Source organism: Danio rerio, chromosome 8 (assembly GCF_052040795.2).
Source record: "Danio rerio strain M-AB ecotype USA chromosome 8, GRCz13ab, whole genome shotgun sequence".
Classification (NCBI taxonomy): domain Eukaryota; kingdom Metazoa; phylum Chordata; class Actinopteri; order Cypriniformes; family Danionidae; genus Danio; species Danio rerio.
Window position 1 is genome coordinate 4,134,025 of NC_141028.1, and position 22,662 is coordinate 4,156,686.

At 39.7% G+C, this 22,662-nt stretch overlaps 2 protein-coding genes across 3 annotated transcripts in view; one reads left to right on the forward strand and one right to left on the reverse strand.

Moving 5' to 3' along the window:
* sh3glb2a (SH3-domain GRB2-like endophilin B2a) overlaps positions 1 to 1,629 on the forward strand; it is a 37,922-nt gene extending 36,293 nt beyond the window's left edge. The window contains exon 12 of the mRNA XM_087263008.1: positions 1,120 to 1,629. Within this exon, the coding sequence (XP_087119134.1) occupies positions 1,120 to 1,134 (15 nt within the window). The 3' untranslated portion in view covers positions 1,135 to 1,629. The remainder of the gene's footprint in view (positions 1 to 1,119) is intronic.
* Positions 1,630 to 2,402: 773 nt separating this feature from the next.
* Positions 2,403 to 19,986, reverse strand: prrt1b (proline rich transmembrane protein 1B). 2 transcript variants are annotated; one of them, XM_087264196.2, is made up of 5 exons: positions 19,709 to 19,986; positions 18,907 to 19,291; positions 7,939 to 8,438; positions 4,855 to 4,992; positions 2,403 to 2,901 (listed from the first exon to the last, which is right to left on the reverse strand). In XM_087264196.2, the coding sequence occupies exons 2-5, from the start codon at positions 18,914 to 18,916 to the stop codon at positions 2,755 to 2,757; spliced, it is 795 nt and encodes a 264-aa protein (XP_087120322.1). In that variant the 5' UTR covers positions 18,917 to 19,291; positions 19,709 to 19,986; the 3' UTR covers positions 2,403 to 2,754. The 2 variants fall into 2 exon arrangements, with proteins under 2 accessions (XP_087120322.1, XP_087120321.1); XM_087264195.1 differs by lacking the exons at positions 18,907 to 19,291; positions 19,709 to 19,986 and having other exon boundaries at positions 2,627 to 2,901; positions 7,939 to 9,557.
* Positions 19,987 to 22,662: the final 2,676 nt, after the last annotated feature.

Sequence of the window (22,662 nt, forward strand, 5' to 3'; positions counted from 1 at the left end):
ATAAGTATTGAACATGTCATGTTTTTTTTTTCATGGGAATAATATTCCTAAAGGAGCTGTTGACATGGATTTGAAGCAGATTTTAGTAAAAACCCAAACAATACTAACATAAAACTATACGAACAAAATCTGAAAATTGAGTTGTGTGTAATAATAATGGAATGACAGAAGGAGAAAGTGCTGAACTACTGTGTTTAACAGTTTATATAAAAGGCTGTATTGACGAGGTCTGTATAAGGTGTCACACAGGCGAAGCAGATTTGTCTTACATGTTTTGGATGTGCCCTAAGCTTACTCCTTACTGGCCAACTATATTCACTATGCTTAGTCCATAATTTGCTTTGTTTGGCATTCCACCTGATGAACTGAGTCTGACTCAAATACAACAAAGCATTAAGATGCCTTAACATCTTTACTGGCTCGCAGAATAATTGTCTTGCACTGGAAGTCTTTAAATCCACCTAAAGCATCACACTGGCTTCAAGATCTAATGTTATATCGACACTTGGAAAAAAATAAATATTCAATTAGAGGTTCTAGCAAATTGGCAACCCTTATTATCATATTTCTTTGCTGTAAATGTACTTTCTGGGGGCTAATGTGACTTCTCTTGTATGTAACTAATCTTTTTTTTTCTCTGTCCTGACCCTCATGCTTAGTCTTTGTTAGGGTAACATTGTAAGACAGCACAGCATTATCACCCATCATTGTTGTCCATTTATTTATGTATTTACTTTTTTTTATTTTATTTATTAATTTATTTATACATTTATTATATTTACTTTTATTTTATAAAGTTTTGTAGTTTTTATTATCATTATTATTATTATTATTATTATTATTATTATTTCTTTTTTACAATCTTTATTTAGGCAGTGTATTTAGGGTTTGTTTAAGTGGGTTTATAAAACATATCTATGTATAAACAAAGACTTTTGTACTGGGCATAAAAGGAGAAAAGAAGCTGTTTTGGTTCTGCAGCTTAAACACCTCATATGGAGAATGAAGTCACTTGCATTGCTCAGGTGTGAGTCTTACAGACTTCAACAGTGTCAAAATCTTGATGGTTCTGTGGGTCTCGTCTATCAAATCTGAGCTTTATTCTGTGTTCTCTATTAGATTCGGCTCAGGTGATTGGCTGGGCCATTCCACAGCTTTTTTTTTCGTTCTCTGAGAGCATTGGAGAGTCTCCTCGGCTGTGTTTTGGATCATCGTCTTGCTGAAATGTCCACCCTGGTTTCATCTTCATCCTCCTGCTAATGTAGAGGTTGGACTGAAGCAGCTGATATTCATTTACACTGAGGAAGGGCTGAGGGTTGCTGAAGAACTACTGAGAGATTTCAGCTGCTGTCCGGGCATTCACTGCTTTTTTATGCTTTCCTTTCTTCACACGTTCCATATTTTTCCTCTGCGTCATTTCATTTGATCACTTCATTTGTAAACTAATTAGATTTGTTTTCTTTGCATATATGGATTTCTTTAGTTGTTACCAACATCTGGGGGAAATTTTTAAGTCACCAGCACCTTTAGAAACATGTTTTCTGAGAAAAACAGTGACGTGTTGAAGTTTTTCTGTATTTCCCAAGTGATATATTTAACAGAGATGTCTAAATACATTTTTCAACAACAGTTGTAATAACTATTTTTAAATAACTCATTTCTTTTGTATTTCTCATGATGACAGTGCATACTATCTTACTGGTTATTTTAAAACTCTATTCAGCTTTAAGTGACATTTACAGTCTCAACTGTGTTAATAATGTAGGTTTGGTTTGCCTAGTTTAGTTCTGTAGACATTTGGAGAAATACAATTCTTAAGTGTGCAAATAATACTGACTTGAGCAGCTTTTACATTTTTTAATTATTGTTCCAGCTAAACAAACAAACAAACAAACAAACAAACAAAAAAGACTTTCTGCAGAAGTAATATAATAGAAAATACTTGGAAAAAAATTCCCTGCTTTGTGAAACATCACTTGGGAAATCCAAAATCAAACAAAAAGTGCTTTAGGGGTAAATAATGTCTGTGCTCTTCGGATAAGGGATTCATAACGATAAACAACAAAAACATAAGTTCAAGCTACTCAAAGTAGATGTATTATTATTATTATTATCATCATCATTATTGTTATTATTATTATTATTATTATTATTATTAGTATTATTATTATTATTCAGGCGACACTGTGGCTCAGTGGTTAGCACTGTTGCCTCACAGCAAGAAGGTCAGTGGTTTGAGTCCCGGCTGGGTCAGTTGGCATTTCTGTGTGGGTTTCCTCCGGGTGCTCCAGTTTCCCCACAGTCCAAACACATGCGTTATAGGTGAATTGAATAGCTGTAAAATATATATGCGTGTATGTGTGCGTGCGTGCGTGCGTGCGTGCGTGTGTGTGCGTGCGTGCGTGCGTGTGTGTGCGTGTGTGCGTGCGTGTGCGTGCGCGCGTGTGTGTGTGAGAATGAGTGTGCATGGGTGTTTCCCAGTACTGGGTTGCAGCTGGAAGGGCATCCGCTGTAAAAACATGTGCTGAAATAGTTGCCAGTTCATTCCACTGTGGTGACCCCTGATAAATAAGGGACTAAGCTGAAGGAAAATGAATGACTGAATGTTTTTCCTCTTACTTTTCGAGTGCCTTGGACGTAGGATTTTGTTTTTTATCACTTGGGAAATGTTTGACATATAAAAACGTTCACGATAAATTCGATAATAACTGTATGTTGTACTGTAAATGCTGCATGCTGTAGTGTCAGTCGTGTTTATGCACAGAGGACGATCACCACATAAACAATCCAGCCCACAAAGATGAAGACGCCGAACATCAGACTGAACATGACGAGCAGCCGGGCCTTCTGGGACGTTTTCTCTGCTTCTCGGATATCACCTCTGCTCAGCGCCGCACGGGTCTGCACAGGTCAGAGGACATCATTAATAACTGGCTAACTTCCATCTTTTTATAATTGTATAGATTATTCAATACATTCATTCATTAATAATAAATACATCATTAAAATGGTGAAAAAGCCACCATGTGAACTCTGCTGAATAGCATTATATACCAATGACATAAAACATCCAAGATCACGTTGGGATTTCTCTCTCTCTATACACACACCCACACTTTTTTTTGTGAAAAGTGGGTACATTGCATAGGTTTCCATTCCTTTTATACTGTTCAAACCGTATATTATATTGCCCTCACCCCACCCTACCCCCAAACCCAACCATCACAGGAGACTGTGTGCAGCTTTACTCTCTGATTAAACTCATCCTATTTGATTTATAAGCTTTTTGAGAAATGAGGATGTCACCAATATTATTTCACCTCATATTTCACCTCCTTTTTGTAATACCTGTGTTATATCCATGTCATTATACAGATTTGTGTCCTGATATGTCACAAAAACATGTACCACACACACACACACACACACATACATATATATGTATATGGGCTGCAAAATATTTGGGAAAAAATGACATTGCAAAATGTTTTTCTGTGATATACAGTCAACAGCCATTTTATTAGGTACACCTTACTAGCATTGGGTTGGACCCCCTTTTGCCTTCAGAACTGCCTTAATCCTTCATGGCATAGGTTTAGCTAGGTACTGGAAATATTTTTTTTGCTCCATTTTGACATGATAGCATCACACATTTGCTGCGGATTTGTTGATTGCACAATAATGATGCCAATCTCCTGTTCCACCACATCCCAAAGGTGCTCTATTGGATTGAGATCTGGTGACTGTGGAGGCCATTTAAGTACAGTGAACTCATTGTGATGTTCAAGAAATCAGTCTGAGATGATTCGTGCTTTATGACATGGTGCGTTATCCTGCTGGAAGTAGCCATCAGAAGATGGAGACACTGTGGTCATAAAGGGATGGACATGGTCAGCAACAATACTCAGGTAGGCTGTGGTGTTGACACGATGCTCAATTGGTATTAATGGACCTGAAGTGTGCCAAGAAAATCTCCCCCACACCATTACACCACCACCAGCCGCCTGAACCGTTGATACAAGGCAGGATGGACCAGCAGTTTCAGTAGATCAGCAGTTTCTGAAATACTCAGACCAGCCCATCTGACACCATCAACCATGCCACAATAAAAATCCCCTTTCTTCCCCATTCTGATGCTCTGTTTGAACTGCAGCAGGTCGTCTTGACCATGTCTACATGCCTAAATGCATTGAGTTGCTGCCATGTGATTGACTGATTAGAAATTTGTGTAAACGAGCAGTTAGACAGGTGTACCTAATAAAGTGGCCGGCGAGTGTAATTTCCAATATTAATGCAATTTTACTCTATTTGGAAAGAATTCATAATTTAACATTGTTTGGGGTGATTTTGTAGAGGAGTTCATTGTAAGGGGTTTCAGAAACCACATATACTGTAAATATTGCCAGTACAGAGCTCAACTAATTGTAGTAAAGTCCTTTGAACGTGTCTGTCTATATTTTTCAAGACACTAGTATTCAAGTGCAAGCTTAACTCGGTTAATTAGGCAAGTTAATGTGATTAGGCAAGTCATTGTATAACAGTGGTTTGTTCTGTAGACAACGCAAACAAATATTTCTTCAGGGGGCTAATAATATTGACCTTAAAATTTTATTAAAACAAGTCAAACTTTCTCCCGAAGAAAAAAAACATGGTAGAAAATACTGTGAAAAATTCCTTGCTCTGTTAAACCTCATTTGGAAAATTATTGAAAAAGAAAGTCACAGAAGGGTGAATAATTCTGACTGTACATGCTGAGGGTGGGAATTTGGTGTCCATGAAAGAGTGGGAACCCTGAGAAAAAGGATGGCTGTGAGTGGTGTTTTCAGCAGTGTGTGTTGTGTTTCAGATGCTCACTTCATACGAGTACATGACGGCGAAGAGTCCGCTCATGATGCAGCAGAAGATGGTGACCAGCAGAGACTCCACCAGGTAATCTTTAGGTAACGGCTGCTGCTCTTCTCCCAGCGGCGGTGGTGGCGGCCCGTTCATATACTGAAAACAACATGCACACATTTACAGTATCTAGACCAGGGCTTCTCCAGTGTGTCCTGCTGATATTAGCTCCAACCCCATTCAGACACACCTGGGCTAGCTAATCAAGCTCTTAATAGGCTTTCTAGAAACACTTTTGCAGGTGTGTTGGAACAAGCTGGAGTTTGAGAACCCCTGATCTAGACTGACAGGATGTTAAATGTTATTATAAGTAAGAAGCATGGGCACACTTGAAACCACCCACATAGCAAAATTTCTCTGGCCCAGCTCTGGCCCACACAATCAGGTTTTGCTTGGCCCACATGCCGCAGTGAATTACGGTACATGACTGGACCAAATCTGGCTTCCAGACAAGGGCCAAACACAGACCATATCTGGGCCAAATCTCAGCCAAGTGAATAACTCATAACTGGGCATGAACTGGGCCAGATAGGTTGATGTGTCACGATTGCAATGAAATTGATAAACCCATGGAGTGATGCGCTTTAGGCACACTATGGGCCTGCTTTTTCTCAAAGTGACCTGATTGGTAGAATTTTTTTTCTTTACTCAAAAATGATTTTAGTGTATTTTAAATGTGGGTCAAGACTGGCCAAACTCACATGGCCCACTTATCAAATGTTTAAATCTGGGCCAAATACTACATTTTACATCTGGCCCAAATCTTGTGTGCCGCCTTAAAGACGGTGCCACCTCTGCCAAACCCGGGCCATGTTTGGCCCACATGCTGTATGCAAGTGCCGGATGAATGCCTGCTGTGCCAGCTTTTTGCCAAATCTGGGCCAGAATTCTTTGCTACTAGGGCCAATAGTACGAAAATTTGCCAGAATACACAACAAAAAAATGAGAGCTATAATGCTGAGGTATTTTTGCTAAAATAAACCTCAACCACTGACTCTTCACAGTTTCATATTTGGGTAGAGAAAATAACATTAACTTCCCCTCACACTTCCAGTAATACAGCTGAGCATAGCGCATAGACATATACACTAGATATCGCATAGGGGCCCTGAGCATGCGTCAATAGCGCCGCCACATTGGTACAGTGCTCCCAGGACAAGTGTCATTCAACCGCACTAGTCAAGACAGTGTTATTACGTGAAGATGCGGGACTTTAGCGCTGTCTACGGGTGTAGTAACGAGCAAACAAAGAAAACAAAGCACTAAGGCAGAACATTTCATAGGTAATATTAAGGTTTTTTTTCTGTTTTTGTATATTCTGAACTTTTGTGCTAATCAGGTAACGTTATTGATGATAACAGTCACTTACTGCATTCACCATACGGCAAAGCAGCTCCAACTCGCACTAAACACTCGGCTTATGCTAGTTTTGTTGAATAAAATCAGTAAACAATGCAAAATAAATATGACAACGAGATGCTGCGCTGCCAGAAACTTTATTATTGTCGGCTAGTGAAGGAGTTGTTCATAACGGAGACTCATTCACAAACGAATCGCTCTCTCCGTCAGTATGAGAAGTGAAAGCAGGAGAGGAGCTGTGTTTCAGGACATGATTAGATCAAATTTAACAGGGAGGGTGAATAGTACATTTCTGTACACACAAACACAAGCTTTTTGTCAGGAATGCCCGTGCGGTCACTGATCCATCAATGTAGAAAAGTGATGTAAAATTATAATTTTCGTAATTGGAAAAAAAAATTACATACTAACATCCAGGAAAACTCCCGATCATAGATATATGTGTATATGTGTATATCTCTGGCTTTGGATGGCCACAGTCCTCCACTGTACTTTGGTCCCGCATTCATTTCAAAGGAGCGCTACCCTGTAGCAAGATGGCGGCGCTATTGACGCATTCCGTCCAATAGACAACAATAGGCCAGGCGACATCTAAGGTATATATCTATGAGCATAGCGTCTTCATGACATGGTTCAACCGGGATCTGCTACAGTGTTTGTGGGCGGAGCCGCAGGTTTCAATTTTCCCAGGTTTGCGCGTACAACAATTGGGCGGGGCTTAAGTTTCATATCGACGTCATGACGAAACGGCTAAAGACTGGTTATAAAGATAATTAATTTGAAGCACTATGAGTCGACTCTTTTATAGATGAATCAATAGTTTTAAACACGTGCACTTTCAGGTTTAAGCCTGGATATTTCACTGCACTTAGAGCTGTGTTACACACTACATTGAAGGTCATTTTCAAAAACTCATAATAGGGGCTCTTTAATATCACAAATGTCCTTGAGAACCACTCAATGGGGTATATGCCGAAGCATGCTAATAGGACTTAATTTGCCAGTAACCTGGGTTAAGCACTTCTGGCGAATTGAATGCCAATGCAAAATCCGGTGCGTTTAAGGTCTGTTTTCTTTAAAAATCAGCGATCTCCACTAGCTGAGTGATATCCGATTTAAAGTGGGTCTCAGATTGTACAAGAAGCACTGCATTAAATTACATTTCCCCCGCCATGTCTTTATAATATGAGCATTTATTTTACCCCAGTATATTCAATGGAGCTTCTGCGTTAGCCTGCCGATTCTGATGGGCGCGTGCGAGTAAACGGCTTTTTGTCTCGTTTTACACTTGAGCAACTAAATAAATGCTAAAGTTTATTTAACTGAATGTATGTAAATGACATTACAACATCGATGCTGTATAAGGAACCGTATAAAATGAGAAAAAAGTTCACAATAACATGTCACTGGAAGTGTATGGAATTTTGCATTGGCATTCAATTCCCCGGAAGCGCTTAACCCAGGTTACTGGCAAATTAAAAGTCCTATTAGCATGCTTCGGCATATACCCCATTGAAAAGTTTAGCAAGTCCTAATTTCTGCAGGGAGCAACGTCTCTGAAGCAACGCAGACGGATCCAAAATGCAGTTCGGCAACGCCTGACGTCACCCATTCAAAGTAAATGGGAAGCGTGCGCCCCGTGTGAATGGGGTGTAAGTGGTTTTGTGAGTCTGCTGATTTACTTACTATGGTGTATGATGGGTAGGTGGACGGTGGCAGGAATGAAGGCGGGTAGAAAGCGGGTGGATTGGCGGGTTGGCAGGCGATAACCGGTTGGTTTGGGTAATGCTGTAGCGGTGCGGGGAACATGAGGTAAGCTGTTTTTGGGTCCGGCGGGCTGTAAGGAGGAGGATTCGGAGAGATGCTGCCAGCCGGACCGTCACCTCCAGCAGGCCCCGGGACTCCTTCCATGTGCGCTGTGTAGGGCTGATGGAGTGTGTGTGTGCTGTCCGTGTCGAACGCTGGGTTTATTGTGCGGTTGCTGTCTGTTTCGTAGGCCAGATGAGCCGTCTGGATGCTGTCGGTGTCATTGGCAGGACCGGCTGTGAAGATGCTGACCGAGTCGTATGCTGGGACGCTGGGTAAAATCACTGCATCTCTGTGTCCCGCTGCATCATGATGAGGGTCCTGGAGGCCTGAAGAGCCCTGCGGTCTCGTATCTCCAGCAGATGGGTTTAGACGAGCAGCTGCACAGGAGAAATGCACAGATGCAGGCTTGTGAAAAAGTTGGCACATCCTTATTTATTTCACGGGTTTCTGTATGGGGTTTTCTGCTAATCATTATTTTTTGCAATTAAATTTCGCAGCTAAAATGTTATATGTAGCTTATATGTTCTTCCTTTAACTACCCCACCAAGAAAAACATTTTAAATTTAATTTCCTAACTCCTAATGTCGCTAATGTAACACACATTTCTAAAATATCAGCCTCTACCAAATGGTTGATATGTTGGTTAATGGTAAAAGTACTGGAAATATTACATATCTGAAGTTTGTTTATAAACTAATTTGAAGAGGATCACTTGCTTACGATTGCTTGCAGCCGGCCCCGCATTATTTAATTTATGATTCATCAATCAGACGATTCTTAAGCCACCAGAGATAGCAAAAATACAGAAATCCTTTACTTAAGTAGAAGTACAGATACTCATGTTTAAAGGGTCACGAAACACCTCAACACATTTTTTGAGCTGTTGACAGTCGTATATGTGTCCCACACTGCTAAAAACACTATTAGGACACCTATATTTCACTAAAAAGTGTAAATTGGTTGTTTTTGCGTTATTTCAAGTAAATTCGTACTTCCGGTTTGAAACTAATTTTTGAAGCTGCGTCACGGTCATGACATAATAGTGTGTATTCCAGCGTGCAGACTGGACGTCTGTGCCAGAGTGTGTCTTATTACGTCTTACAGTGTGATGCATTAATGCATGAGTAAAGCTTGGTTCAAACCAATCAGCACGCTCTATTGTGCAACTTCATTAATATTCATTACTGTCACAGTGTTTAGACGGCAGAGACGCCACGTTGTGTTGGCAAAACAAGCATGAAGTGTTGCTTTTATAGTTTGCTGCAGTGAAGTTTCGTTTTCATTTTCTCTCTGTGAGAGCTCAGCTGGAGTCACGTGTGGATTAACAGTGTACGCGACGCTCGACAACAATAACTTACGTGTCTAAGGAGGATTATTGTTTACCTGAGAGCTGTTCTCATCTGCAAACGCTGAGATCCGGATTCGCTTGTAGTCTTCTCTTCATAAAGACGCGGCTCTAGTTGCTGGTGATTGTTCTGTCTCTACAGATTTGGTAAGTGAGCGACCAGTGCTCTTTGTTTATTCAGTTTGTTCATATCGAACTAAGTTAACTATTGCACCGAGTGTAAACATGTTAGCACCACAACCAAACATTAACCTCGTGGAGGATTTTCACCGCATTTAGTGACCGGAATAACACGCGCGGCTTTCTGACGCTACCTGCCGTGTACATCTAAGTTTCCGGGAAATGAGGAGGGGTTTTTTCTCTCATTCGCCGTGCGGTATCAAACATTGCATGAAAAATACACACTTAGAGCAGATCCTTGAATCAAATATCTTATTTGTCATGAGGGACATGACTGAATTCCCTGAATGAAAGAGCCAAACTGCAGTTAAAATCCACTATTTAATAATTTGGCAAATAATTCGACTACAGATGTCCATGTAAACACAGTCACTTTTTCCCGTGTGTTTGTGTGTGTGTGTGTTCCCATTGAACGCCTTGAGGGCAAAACGCCTGCTTGACGGGCACAAACTGTCGCAAAAGACTGCTGAAATTGGAGCCTTGACATGCGCAGAAGGACTGTCTGATGGAGCCAGAGGAGGAGCCGCGAAAATGAGCGGAGTCGAGCTTCCAACCAAACGCTTTATGTAAAATCAACCACGCCCCCCGAACTTCTCAGCATGCGTTTGCTGTCGTATCAACACAAATGGATGTAATAACGTTAACAAATATAACAAATATAACGTCGCCGGCTGATTCCGGCTCGCATGCGGCAGCGCCGGCTCGCTCGGCCGCCGCATCTGGCTCGATTGACTCGGGCTAGAATCGGGCAGTGAGTCCAGGCATCCGGAGTAGGTCCAGCAGAGGTAGTCAGTCTGAGCTCTGAGGGGTAAGTCTCCGGCAGGCGATACTCTAGCCGAAACTGGCCCGAGTGTATTTTGCTATCTGGGTGGTTAGGCGTGTATCAGCAAACTAATAAAGCCCGAAAAAAGCCCTGAACTTAGCGAATAAACAGTGTTCCACCAGGATCATGTATGTCAGAAACTATAGTTTACTGCTGAACTCATTTTGTCATGGTAAAATAACACAGAAATCGAATAATAACACTCTAGTCTCCTGCCGAAGCTCAGACGCGCTGCTTTGAGAAACTGTCAATCACAGCTGTCAATCACGATGACACGCCCAGCATTAAATTACTGCTAAAAACAAACTGTTTACAAAAATGAAGATCTGCACCTATTTTAGCACAATAACCAGCGCCTTAATCGACCAGAACCATCTTTCGGGACTTTTTTTGCAAGTGTTTATTGCAAGTGTAATATTTTTTTTTATTTGGGCTCAAGTCTCCTTCATTAACACGGAGGAGGCGGGCTTTATGACTTGTACTGCAGCCAGCCCCCAGGGGGCGATCTAACGGCCGAGACCTTCAGTCAAACGCAGGCTTGCGGCACACTTGGTGTATTTTGACTCTGAAACTCAGCGGGTGCCCAAATAGACACTCCCACACCATCCCACTTTAGTTCCTCCGACACTCCCCCCTAAACAGAGCTGGACACGCCCACTTTTCTGACTTTTTCCAAAGTAGAGGTGTGAAAACACCCTGCTGAAACGAGGGGGTTTCATGGCTCTTTAAAATGACTCCGGTAAAAGTTGAAGGACTGACTACACTTTTGTACGCAAGTAAAAGTAAAGAAGTACGGCCTCAAAAATAGACTTAAGTAAAAAGTAGCCAATAGCACTGCACATTTCAGTTTTACTAGGTATGTAAATGTCCAGTACCCCAGAAGCAAACTCACAGCATTCATCATGTAGTTTTACACAACATCTGCCATTCATGTTGATACACTCTAAAAATAATTCTCTGTCCTACATTTTACACTGAATTCTGTCCAAAACATATTGCATTTTAAAATTTTATTTTTGAAATTTTTTTATTGAATATATTGAAAATATATTTTCATATTTGACTATAAACAATTTTTTTTGCTTTAGCAGCTCTCACACATAAGCCATTATTTTAGTGTTTGCAATCCGGCTCAGTGGTTAGCACTGTTGCCTCACAGCAAGAACGTCACTGGTTCTAGTGCTTACCAAGCCAGCCAATGTTTCTGCATTTCTGTATCTGAGTTTACACGTTCTGCCCATCCTCACGTGGGTTTCCTCCGGATTCCCTGGTTTCCTCTCACCGTCCAAAAACATTCGACTTAGGTTAATTGACTTATCCAAATCGGCACCATAGACATGCTCCTAGTAATTAGTTATCGCTTAAGAGCAATCGCTATCTGTTCATTAGCTACTACAGCAAGAGAGCTCTCTCCCCTTGCAAACAGGAGGGAACCCCAGCCTCGAGGAACTTATGAGTTCAGGGACAGCATGCTAAACAAGCTTTATAATCAATCATCAGCTAAGTGTGAACTCTTGAAATAATGTTAAAGAGGTTTTATACGCATTAATTAGATTATAAACCTTACCAGTGTGTTGGAGTGCAGTGAGTGCACTATTCTCTGCTTCTGAATGGCTGTATTTAAATGTTTCTTCTGGTGCAAAAAGCCCAATTGCTCATCACTGCAAATCTTGTCACGTAGCATGCTGTTAGTACACTGGTTAAAATGTAGCCTATCACAACAGCTCAGTATTTTTTAGAGTGAATCTGTTGAATTGACGCACCTCAAACACATCTGATTATCATAAAACAGCAAGCATTTTTAATGTAGACACTTTGAAAAATGCTGGGTTGTTGTAAACCAATGTTGGGTCAAATATGGACAAACTCAGCCAATAGGTTAACAAGTATAATTCAAATCTAAATGGAAAATAAATAGCACAACGTTGTTTGTTCTTATCTTACAATGTACAATGCTCACCAAATGTTTGCATTCCTAATATTTAACATTTTTGCTAATTAATATTCATTACTAATGCATTTTTGGAGGCTGCTACAGTCCACCAGAGGTTGCATTTCAGTCCTGACCGCATACTTTGAGAGTCCTTATGACTGAATGAATGAAATACGCTGTTTTCCAGCAAGGCGACCCGGGCTGCTAAAAAATAATTGGCTAAAATGGCATTGGGTGGGTTCAATGACCAAAACAAAGACAGCCGTTCTGGCACGTAACGCACATTTACAAAGCAGAATATCTGACTTCAGCATTGTTTTTCAAATAAACAAGAATGTTCACTGAGCATGTTTCTGAAATATCTGCAAACATGTTGTGGTGTTTTTATACTTTAGAAGAGTTAAACACTTACATAAAGCACCTTTAAAGTCTCTAATCCAAGTTTTAGATCCACTTTTTGCTGTAATATTTGGCAGAAATGTTTGCTCAGTGCTTAATGGTTAGCATTAGCACACTTTCACAGTTTTCTCTACGCTATATAAAGGTAGTTCTTTTAGCTTGTGTGTTTTGAGGAGCTGCTGGAGTCACCTGAAACTCTGAGAAAGCTTCAGCTCCACACAGACATCAATTATTCACCGCTGCCTGACACACAAAACTCTGAACACACGGACTGGAAATGGCTGAAAGTGATCAGGGCCTTTCTGCCCTGCTAAAAAATCCAGCTTAAACCAGCCTAGGCTGGTTGGCTGGTTTTAGCTGGTCGACCAGGCTGGTTTTAGAGGGGTTTTGGCCACTTCCAGGCTGGTTTCCAGCCATTTCCAGCCTGGTTTTAGCTGGTCAGGCTGGAAAATGACCAGCTAAATCCAGCTTGACCAGCCTGGTTTAAGCTGGACATAGCTGGTTTTGGCTGGGCTCCCAGCCTGGCTAGGCTGGTCAAGCTGGTTTTAGCTGGATTTAGCTGGTCATTTTCCAGCCTGACCAGCTAAAACCAGGCTGGAAATGGCTGGAAACCAGCCTGGAAATGGCCAAAACCCCTCTAAAACCAGCCTGGTTGACTGGTTAAGCTGGATTTTTCTGCAGGGTGACCCAGCTTTTCTGTACTAATGAAGAATTTTATTCATTTGTGTTGTCAGTTAGCATCGTCTGTAGCTGGTCAAGTATCTTATTACACTGTATGCTGGAATATATCACATATTGACAAACCAAATCATCGAGATTATAAAAGCAATTAGATTGAAAAATTAATCCAATGTTGAGTTTGTCCATATTTGAACCCAATATTAGGTTATGAACGCCTGGTATATTTAGAGTGTTTCTTCTGAACTAACGCACATCAAACACATCTGATTATTATAAAAGCAAACTTTTTTGTATATGCTTTAAACAATGCTGGGTTGTTGTGACTCAATGTTGGGTCAAATATGGACAACTCCAAACAAACGGTTAAAAAGTGTCATTTGGTTTTTTCCTTTTATTTTTAATGTTGGGTTTGTCAATGTTTTACCTTAAATTTGGGTTACAACAACCCAGCATGTTTACAGTGTAACTGCTGAACTGACACATCAAAAATAATAAACACACACAGTAACATGCCATTGCCTCTTTGAAGAAGCAGTAATCTGAATTACTTCCCCTAATATAACCAAAAAAGCACTTATCTTCACGTATTATTAGCATCAAACACATCTGATTTTCATAAAAGCTATCTTTTTTTCTGTATGCTTTGAAAAATGCTGGGTTGTTGTAACCTAATGTTTGGTCAAATATGGCCAAACCCAATGGTTAGGTTAAAAAGTGTCATTTAAATGGAATTGGAAAAAAATAGTATATATGTAAATGAGTGTATGGATGTTTCCCAGTGATGGGTTGCAGCTGGAAGGGCATCAGCTGCGTAAAACATATGCTGGATAAGTTAGAGTTCATTCCGCGGTGACGATCTCTGATTAATAAAGGGACCAAGCCAAAATAAAATTAGCCCAATGTTGTGTTTGTTAATTATTGACCACACATTGGGTTACGACAACCCAGTATATGTAGAGTGTTATATCTAGTATTTAGATCTTATTATTATAAATAAAGCAACCGTTTTTTTGTATACGCTTTGAAAAAAAATGCTGGGTTGGTTTAACCCAATATTGGGCCAAATATAGACAAACCCAACCATTGGGTTTAAACATTTCCCATTTAAAAATCTCAAGAGTTGTGTGGTTTCAGCTCATTTTTAGTATTTTAAAGAGCCCATATTATACATGAAATAGGGTCATATCTTGGTTGTAAGGGTCTCCAACAACAGTCTAATATGCATGCAAAGTCAAAAAACACTTTCATGGTCTTATAATCTGCATTTATTTTTACCTAATTATCCCAGCGACTCCTGTATGAATCGTCCAGTGATTCATTTGTTCCCAAACCCCTCCTTAGCGCGAAGCTAATCTGCGCTGATTGGACCGATGACAGCCTGTCACGATTGGTCGACTGCCTTCAGTCAGAGAATGAAATGCCCAATAGCTAATCAGCAATATAAAAGTAATCACAGTTCATACGCGCTCCATAGTGTAGGCGTGGATTTTAGCTGCCACACACACACACAAACACACACACACCTCTGGACGACAACGCTCCCGCTTCCGCCCGCACCCGCCAGGTTTTAGCCTGAACCCGACCGCTCCCGCTTATATTTAGAATTTCTTGTCCCGGTGCCCGAACCACCCCGTTTTCTGCCCGCCGCGCCCGATCCCGCTAAAGAGCGGGGGAGAACATAACCGAAAATCACCCAGCTATACAGTCCAGAGACAGCCAGACAGAGCTCGCTCTCTCTCTCTCTCTCTCTCTCTCTCTCTCTCTCTCTCTCTCTCTCTCTCTCTCTCTCTCTCTCTCTCATACGCGCGCACTAACACATACACACAAGCGCCAAGCAGACACACAGGCAGGCAAAGCTCTGTCTCATTCGCATAGCAATATCCACGATATTGCTAGACAGCCCGCTCCCGTCCCAAATTAAACCTGTTACCGACCGCTCCCGCGATTGATTCGGAAATTTATTCCCGCGCCGCAGAAATCTGGCGCGGGGACAGCCGCGGGAATGCAGACCTCTACCACGGAGCTCCGTAAACAAACAGCACGCGTCGCGTTTTTAACGTGACTTTGCACGTGATAAGAGAATATAGCCAGTTAACCTGATACAGTACACGCGGTTACAAGTAACAAATCACAACTAAATACATTTGCAAGCTAGAGTCAACGAGGCAACAACTTTAATCGCACGTACTTACACTTGAGAAATGGAGGAAGAAACCCATCCTGACGTCCATTAGTAAGTAACTCTTTACTGATCCTTACTTTAACAAACGCAGATGAAGTATTCTTTGTAGCCTGTAGTTTCCAGAAGTTTCCAACTGCTTGGTTATAATGCTGAGGTTTCATCTCTGGGTAGAGAATCGATAATGTCCATCTGCAGTGTGACTTCAATCGACCGGCATGTTTGTGTGCGTGTTGTTGTGGGTGTGCGTGTGTTTGTGGGTGTGTGTGTGTGTGTGTCTGGGTTTCTGCGTCAGAGGGCGGGGCCTCAGGTTTGAAATCTCCCGGGTTTGCGCGTGCATGTGAATAACTTGGTTTCGTTCGTACGTCATGGCGAAACACCTAATGAATCGGTATCAAGGCGACTCGTTTGAAGCACTATGAGTCGACTCTTTTTTAGATGAATCAACCGTTTTAAACACTGTACTCTTACAGATTTAAGCCTTAGCTGGATACTTCACTTCACTTAGAGCTGTGTTACACACTACATGGAGGGGAATTTTCAAAAACCCATAATATGGGCTCTTTAAAGCAGCAAAATTATTTTTTGAGTGTATCAAATATGGACAAACCAAATCGTTGGGTTAAAAAGTACCCTTTAAATGTAATAGTTAAATTTTGGACAAACCCAACATTTTACAATGACAACCCAGCATGTTTAGAGTGCATCTGTGGCACACATCAAAAATAATAAAGACACAAATAAACATGTAATTAAAGAAGCAGTCAGATGATTTATTTTCTTTTTGTAATCAAAAAGGCACTGTCAAAATATCATCCATATTTGACCCAGCATTAGGTTACGACAATTCAGCATGTTTACAGTATATCTGCTTTACTGATGCACATCAAACATAATAAACATGCCATTAAAGAAGCAGTTAATACATTTTTCTTTAATATAATTAAACATGCACTGTCTGCATATCATAAACACAGCATTTTTATTTTGTAAACACTTTAAAAAATACTGAGTTGTTGTAACCCAAATGTTGGGTCAAATATTGACAAACCCAACTATTAGATTAAAAAGTGTCATTTGAATATAATTTATAGAAATAAGCGCAATGTTGTGTTTGTTCGTATTTGAATCAACATTGTGTTACAACAATCCAGCATGTTTAGAGTTAATCTGCTTAACTGAGGCACATCATAAATAACAAGTTCACACAAAATCACGCCATTGGCTCTTTAAAGAAGCAGTAAAATATTAAATTAGCTAAATATGGTCAAGAATGAATACAGTCTAAAAATGCTGTATTAACCCAACACTGGGTCAAAATTGGACGAACAAAGCAGTGGGTTCAAAACTGTAGTTAAAATTTAATTAAAAAATAATCCAACATTTGGGTTTGTCCACGTTTCATTCTAAACATCCCAGCATTTACAGATTCATTTAGTGTACTTAATGAGTGAGAATGCTGCAATTTTAGGGCATTTATTTAAACATTTAATAAAATATATTGTTTTGCATAATTAAATACACTCACCGGCCACTTTAATAGGTACACCTTACTAGTTCTTCAGCCTTAATCCTTCGTGGCATAGATTCAACAAGGTACTGGAAAATTCCTCAAGAGATTTTCACTCCATATTGACTTGATAGCATCACGCAGTTGCTGCAGATTTGTCGGCTGCACATCCATGATGCCAGTCTCTCATTCCACCACATAACCAAAGCTGCTCTATTGGATTGAGCTCTGGTGACTGTGGAGGCCAATTGAGTACAGTGAACCCATCGTCATGTTCGAGAAATCAGTCTGAGCTGATTCACGCTTTATGACTTGGCGTGTTATCCTGCTGGAAGTAGCCATCAGAAGATGGAGACACTGTGTTCATAAAGGGATGGACATGGTCAGCAACAATTCTCAGGTAGGCTGTGGTGTTGACACGATACTCAACTGGTACTAATGGGCCCAAAGTGTGCCAAGGAAATCTCCCCCACACCATTACACCACCGCCAGCAGCCTGAACCATTGATACAAGGCAGGATGGATTCATGCTTTTATATTGTTGATGTTAAATTGTGACCTGACCATCTGAATGTGTCAGCAGAAATGGAGACTCATCAGAGCAGGCAACGTTTCTCCAATCTTCTATTGTCCAGTTTTGGTGAGCCTGTGTGAATTGTAGCCTCAGTTTCCTGTTCTTAGCTGACAGGAGTGGCACCCGGTGTGGTCTTCTGCTGCTGTAGCCCATCTGCCTCAAGGTTGGACGTGTTGTGTGTTCAGAGATGCTCTTCTGCAGATCTCGGTTGTAGCGAGTGCTTATTTAATTTGAGTGACTGCTGCATTTCTATCTGCTGGAACGAGTCTGGCCATTCTCCTCTGGCATCAACAAGGCCTTTGCGCCCGCAGAATTGCTGCTTAGTGGAAATTTTGTCTTTTTCGGACCATTTTCTGTATACCCTAGTGATGGTTGTGCGTGAAAATCCCAGTAGTTCCTGAAATACTCAGACCAGCCCGTGGTACCAACAACCATGCCACGTTTAAAATCACTTAAATCCCCTTTCTTTCCCATTCTAATGCTCTGTTTAAGCTGCAGCAGATCTTCTTGACCATGTCTACATGCCTAAATGCATTGAGTTGCTGCCATGTTATTGGCTGATTAGAAATTTGCGTTAACGAGCAGTTGGACAGGTGTACCTAATAAAGTGGCCTGTGAGTGTATTTAAACCAGGCTTTTATTAACAATTATAATTTAAATCCATATTCTCAAAACTGCTGGGTTGTCATAACCCAACGTTGGGTTGATTTGATTAATTGTTTGATTTTTAATAGAATTTATGTTGTACTTTTTAACCCAATGATTGACTTTGGCCATATTTGACCCAACACTGAGGTTAAACAACCCAGCAGTTTTAGAGTGCAAAAAATATACAAATGTGAACGTAAATAAACTGAAATAATAACATACAACTGTTTCTTATTATCTGCCACGGCAACATTTCTCATTTTTATTTAGTTGAGTACTAAAATAATGAACTAATACACTAAAACTAATAAAAACAAAAACATATGAATATTAAATCTAATAAAAACAATGAATTCACTGAAATTGTGGCTAAAGTTAAGTACAATTTAATTCAAATTGTTAACAAACTAACTGTTATAGTTGACTAAAATAACACAGACTGAATCTGAAGCTTCTCTTATTCTGCAGTTTCAGTCTGTGTGTTTTATAAACCGATGGATGAATATGAATGTTCCTGTGGGTTTTCCAGCCTGATGAACAGAAGTTTTGATGAATAAAGTGTGTTTGTTTTACCTGTGTCCATCAGAGCCAGTTGAAGTTCCTCAGGAAGAGCAATAATCCTGAGGGAAAAATCAGCAGATGCAGTGTTGATGTTCAGGACCAGCCGTTTCTGTGTGTGTCTCACCGAACATAATCCTGTGTGTGTTTAATAATTGACGACTGACGGCTGTGTGTGTGCTCGTGTCGTGTGTGTTTATGAGCGTCCTTGTGGAACAACCTGCACGTGGTGAGCTGTGTTCATTCATTATAATCATTTTTAACTAACTTAAAATGTGTATTTAGCTGAAGTTTGATGCAAAACCACTAAATTGTTTACATTTTCCCACAACAACTGCTTAATAGAAAGATTACATTGTGCTGTAATTATAAAATGAGCACTATCTATCTATCTATCTATCTATCTATCTATCTATCTATCTATCTATCTATCTATCTATCTATCTATCTATCTATCTATCTATCTATCTATCTATCTATCTATCTATCTATCTATCTATCTATTTATCTATCTATCTATCTATCTATCTATCTATCTATCATCTATCTGTCTGTCTGTCTATCTATCTATCTATCTATCTATCTATCTATCTATCTATCTATCTATCTATCTATCTATCTATCTATCTATCTATCTATCTATCTATCTATCTATCTATCTATCTATCTATTTATCTATCTATGAGCAATATTACATGAGTAGCAGTGCGATATGGCTGTATATCGGCACTGGTGGGAGGCGTGCGGCCTTAGTGCCCCCACCAGTGCCGATGTACAGCAATATCGCACTGCTACTCGTGTAATATTGCGTTTATACAACAGTTTGACGGCATAGTTGTGTATATAAAAACAAAATCAAACATGGAGAGTCTCAAAAACCCTTTTGTATGAGGAACTACTTTCTTCCGCATTGGATTCAAATCATAAACTGACAGTTAAACAGCTGAGCAAGCATCTTTTAACCTTTAGATCTGTAGTGTCTGCTTTTTGCTGGCTGTGTGTGGGCGGAGTGATACACAAAGGGTAAAGAGGCTGTACGGGTGCTGATATTACTTAAATATATCACGGCTATCAGCCAATCAGATTCCAGAACCAGACAGAACTGTTGTATAAATATCTATCTATCTATCTATCTATCTATCTATCTATCTATCTATCTATCTATCTATCTATCTATCTATCTATCTATCTATCTATCTATCTATCTATCTATCTATCATCTATCGATCTATCATCTATCGATCTATCATCTATCTATCTATCTATCTATCTATCTATCTATCTATCTATCTATCTATCTATCTATCTATCTATCTATCTATCTATCTATCCATCTATCCATCTATCCATCTATCTATCTATCTATCTATCTATCTATCTATCTATCTATCTATCTATCTATCTATCATCGTCTGTCTGTCTGTCTGTCTGTCTGTCTGTCTGTCTGTCTGTCTGTCTGTCTGTCTGTCTGTCTATCTATCTATCTATCTATCTATCTATCTATCTATCTATCTATCTATCTATCTATCTATCTATCTATCTATCTATCATCTATCTATCTATCTATCTATCTATCTATCTATCTATCTATCTATCTATCTATCTATCTATCTATCTATCTATCTATCTATCATCTGTCTGTCTGTCTGTCTGTCTGTCTGTCTGTCTGTCTGTCTGTCTGTCTGTCTGTCTGTCTATCTATCTATCTATCTATCTATCTATCTATCTATCTATCTATCTATCTATCTATCTATCTATCTATCTATCTATCATCGTCTGTCTGTCTGTCTGTCTGTCTGTCTGTCTGTCTGTCTGTCTGTCTGTCTGTCTGTCTGTCTGTCTGTCTGTCTATCTATCTATCTATCTATCTATCTATCTATCTATCATCTATCTATCTATCTATCTATCTATCTATCTATCTATCTGTCTGTCTGTCTGTCTGTCTGTCTGTCTGTCTGTCTGTCTGTCTGTCTGTCTGTCTGTCTATCTATCTATCTATCTATCTATCTATCTATCATCTGTCTGTCTATCTATCTATCTATCTATCTATCTATCTATCTATCTATCTATCTATCTATCTATCTATCTATCTATCATCTATCTATCTATCTATCTATCTATCTATCTATCTATCTATCTATCTATCTATCTATCTATCTATCTATCTATCTATCTATCATCTATCTATCTATCATCTATCGATCTATCTATCTATCTATCTATCTATCTATCTATCTATCTATCTATCTATCTATCTATCTATCTATCTATCTATCATCTATCTATCTATCTATCTATCTATCTATCTATCTATCGATCTATCATCTATCATCTATCTATCTATCTATCTATCTATCTATCTATCTATCTATCTATCTATCTATCTATCTATCTATCTATCTATCTATCTATCTATCTATCTATCTATCTTTCATCTATCTATCTATCTATCTATCTATCTATCTATCTATCTATCTATCTATCTATCTATCTATCTATCTATCTATCTATCTGTCTGATAGAAATGGAATTAAGACGTGGAGTATGCAGATATTAGTGGCATTATTGAAGTAAACACCGCGATCAAACTTTTACCATCATGTAGGACTTTTCACCATATTTTTTGACAAGATCGACACAGGCGGCTGTCAGTAAAGGACTGCACACACACAAACACACACACATCGCGAAATGCGGAAGGATTTTTTTAAATTTCCATTTGGCGTGCGTTATTATATTCCATCACACGATCACCAGTCCTTACACATTATTTGCGTCTAATACCCCAGTTTGTCACGGGGGCATGACTGAAATGTTTACGAGTTAAAGTGAAACTGCCGAACTGCATCCTGCTGATTTAATTCGGACGGGCACTTTTTTGTCAGACGGCTCACCGGTCAGGTATACATCCACGCTAAAATATCAAGGTGAAAGTCATCATAGCTTGCGTAGAGTAGACCCAGCTCCCAAACCAACTTTGAGAATGGATTAACATCGATTTTGTTTTTCGCACGATAAGAGTCTCACGTTAACGCAGCACGTTAATGTCGATAATGGCCCACCACTATATTGAACACATCAAAACATATTTCTAAAGGTGCCGTTTGGTAACGACCAAAGAAATCCATATATTCAAAGAAAACTAAACTAATTAGTTATGTGTAATAAAATAAAATGACGCGGAGAAAAAGTCTTAAACACATGAAGAAAGGCAGATGTAGTTCGGCAGTGAAGGCCCAGACAGCAGCTGAAATCTCTCAGTTGTTCTTCAGCAACACTCTGCCCTTCCTCAGTGTAAATGAAGATCAGCTGCTTCAGTCCAACCTCTACATTAACAGGATGAAAGCAGGGTGGACATTTCAGCAAGACAATGACCCAAAACACAGCCGAGGAGATTCTCAAATGCTTTCAGAGAAAGAAAATCAAGCTGTAGAATGGCCCAGCCAATCACCTGATCCGAATCCAATAGAGAATACAGAATAAAGCTCAGATTTGATAGACGAGACCCTGATAGACTTCGACACAATCCACATTGTAAAAGCGCTATACAATTAAAGATGAATTGAATTGAATAGTGCAGTGTTTTTAAAGCTGCTCTGAATAATTATTGTACAAAAAGCTCTATACATATAAACTTGAATTGAATATTGTGCAGCCCTAGTAAATAGAGTAAATATTGAGCCAATGTTCATTTTTGGGTGAACTATCCCCTTATTTGTGGTTAAGTGCTGCAGGGCCACGGCTGTCTTTTACACAAGTGCATCTCTGTTC

What these genes read in the sequence shown, in the direction of transcription:
- prrt1b (XM_087264195.1), bottom strand. Translation starts at nt 8,487, where the DNA reads ATGTGCCAACTTTTTCACAAGCCTGCATCTGTGCATTTCTCCTGTGCA. An exon ending in CCTACCCATCATACACCATA is followed by an intron (nt 4,993 to 7,938) that starts GTAAGTAAATCA and finishes TGTTGTTTTCAG; the next exon opens with TATATGAACGGGCCGCCACC. An exon ending in CCGTCATGTACTCGTATGAA is followed by an intron (nt 2,902 to 4,854) that starts GTGAGCATCTGA and finishes TGACCTGTGCAG; the next exon opens with ACCCGTGCGGCGCTGAGCAG.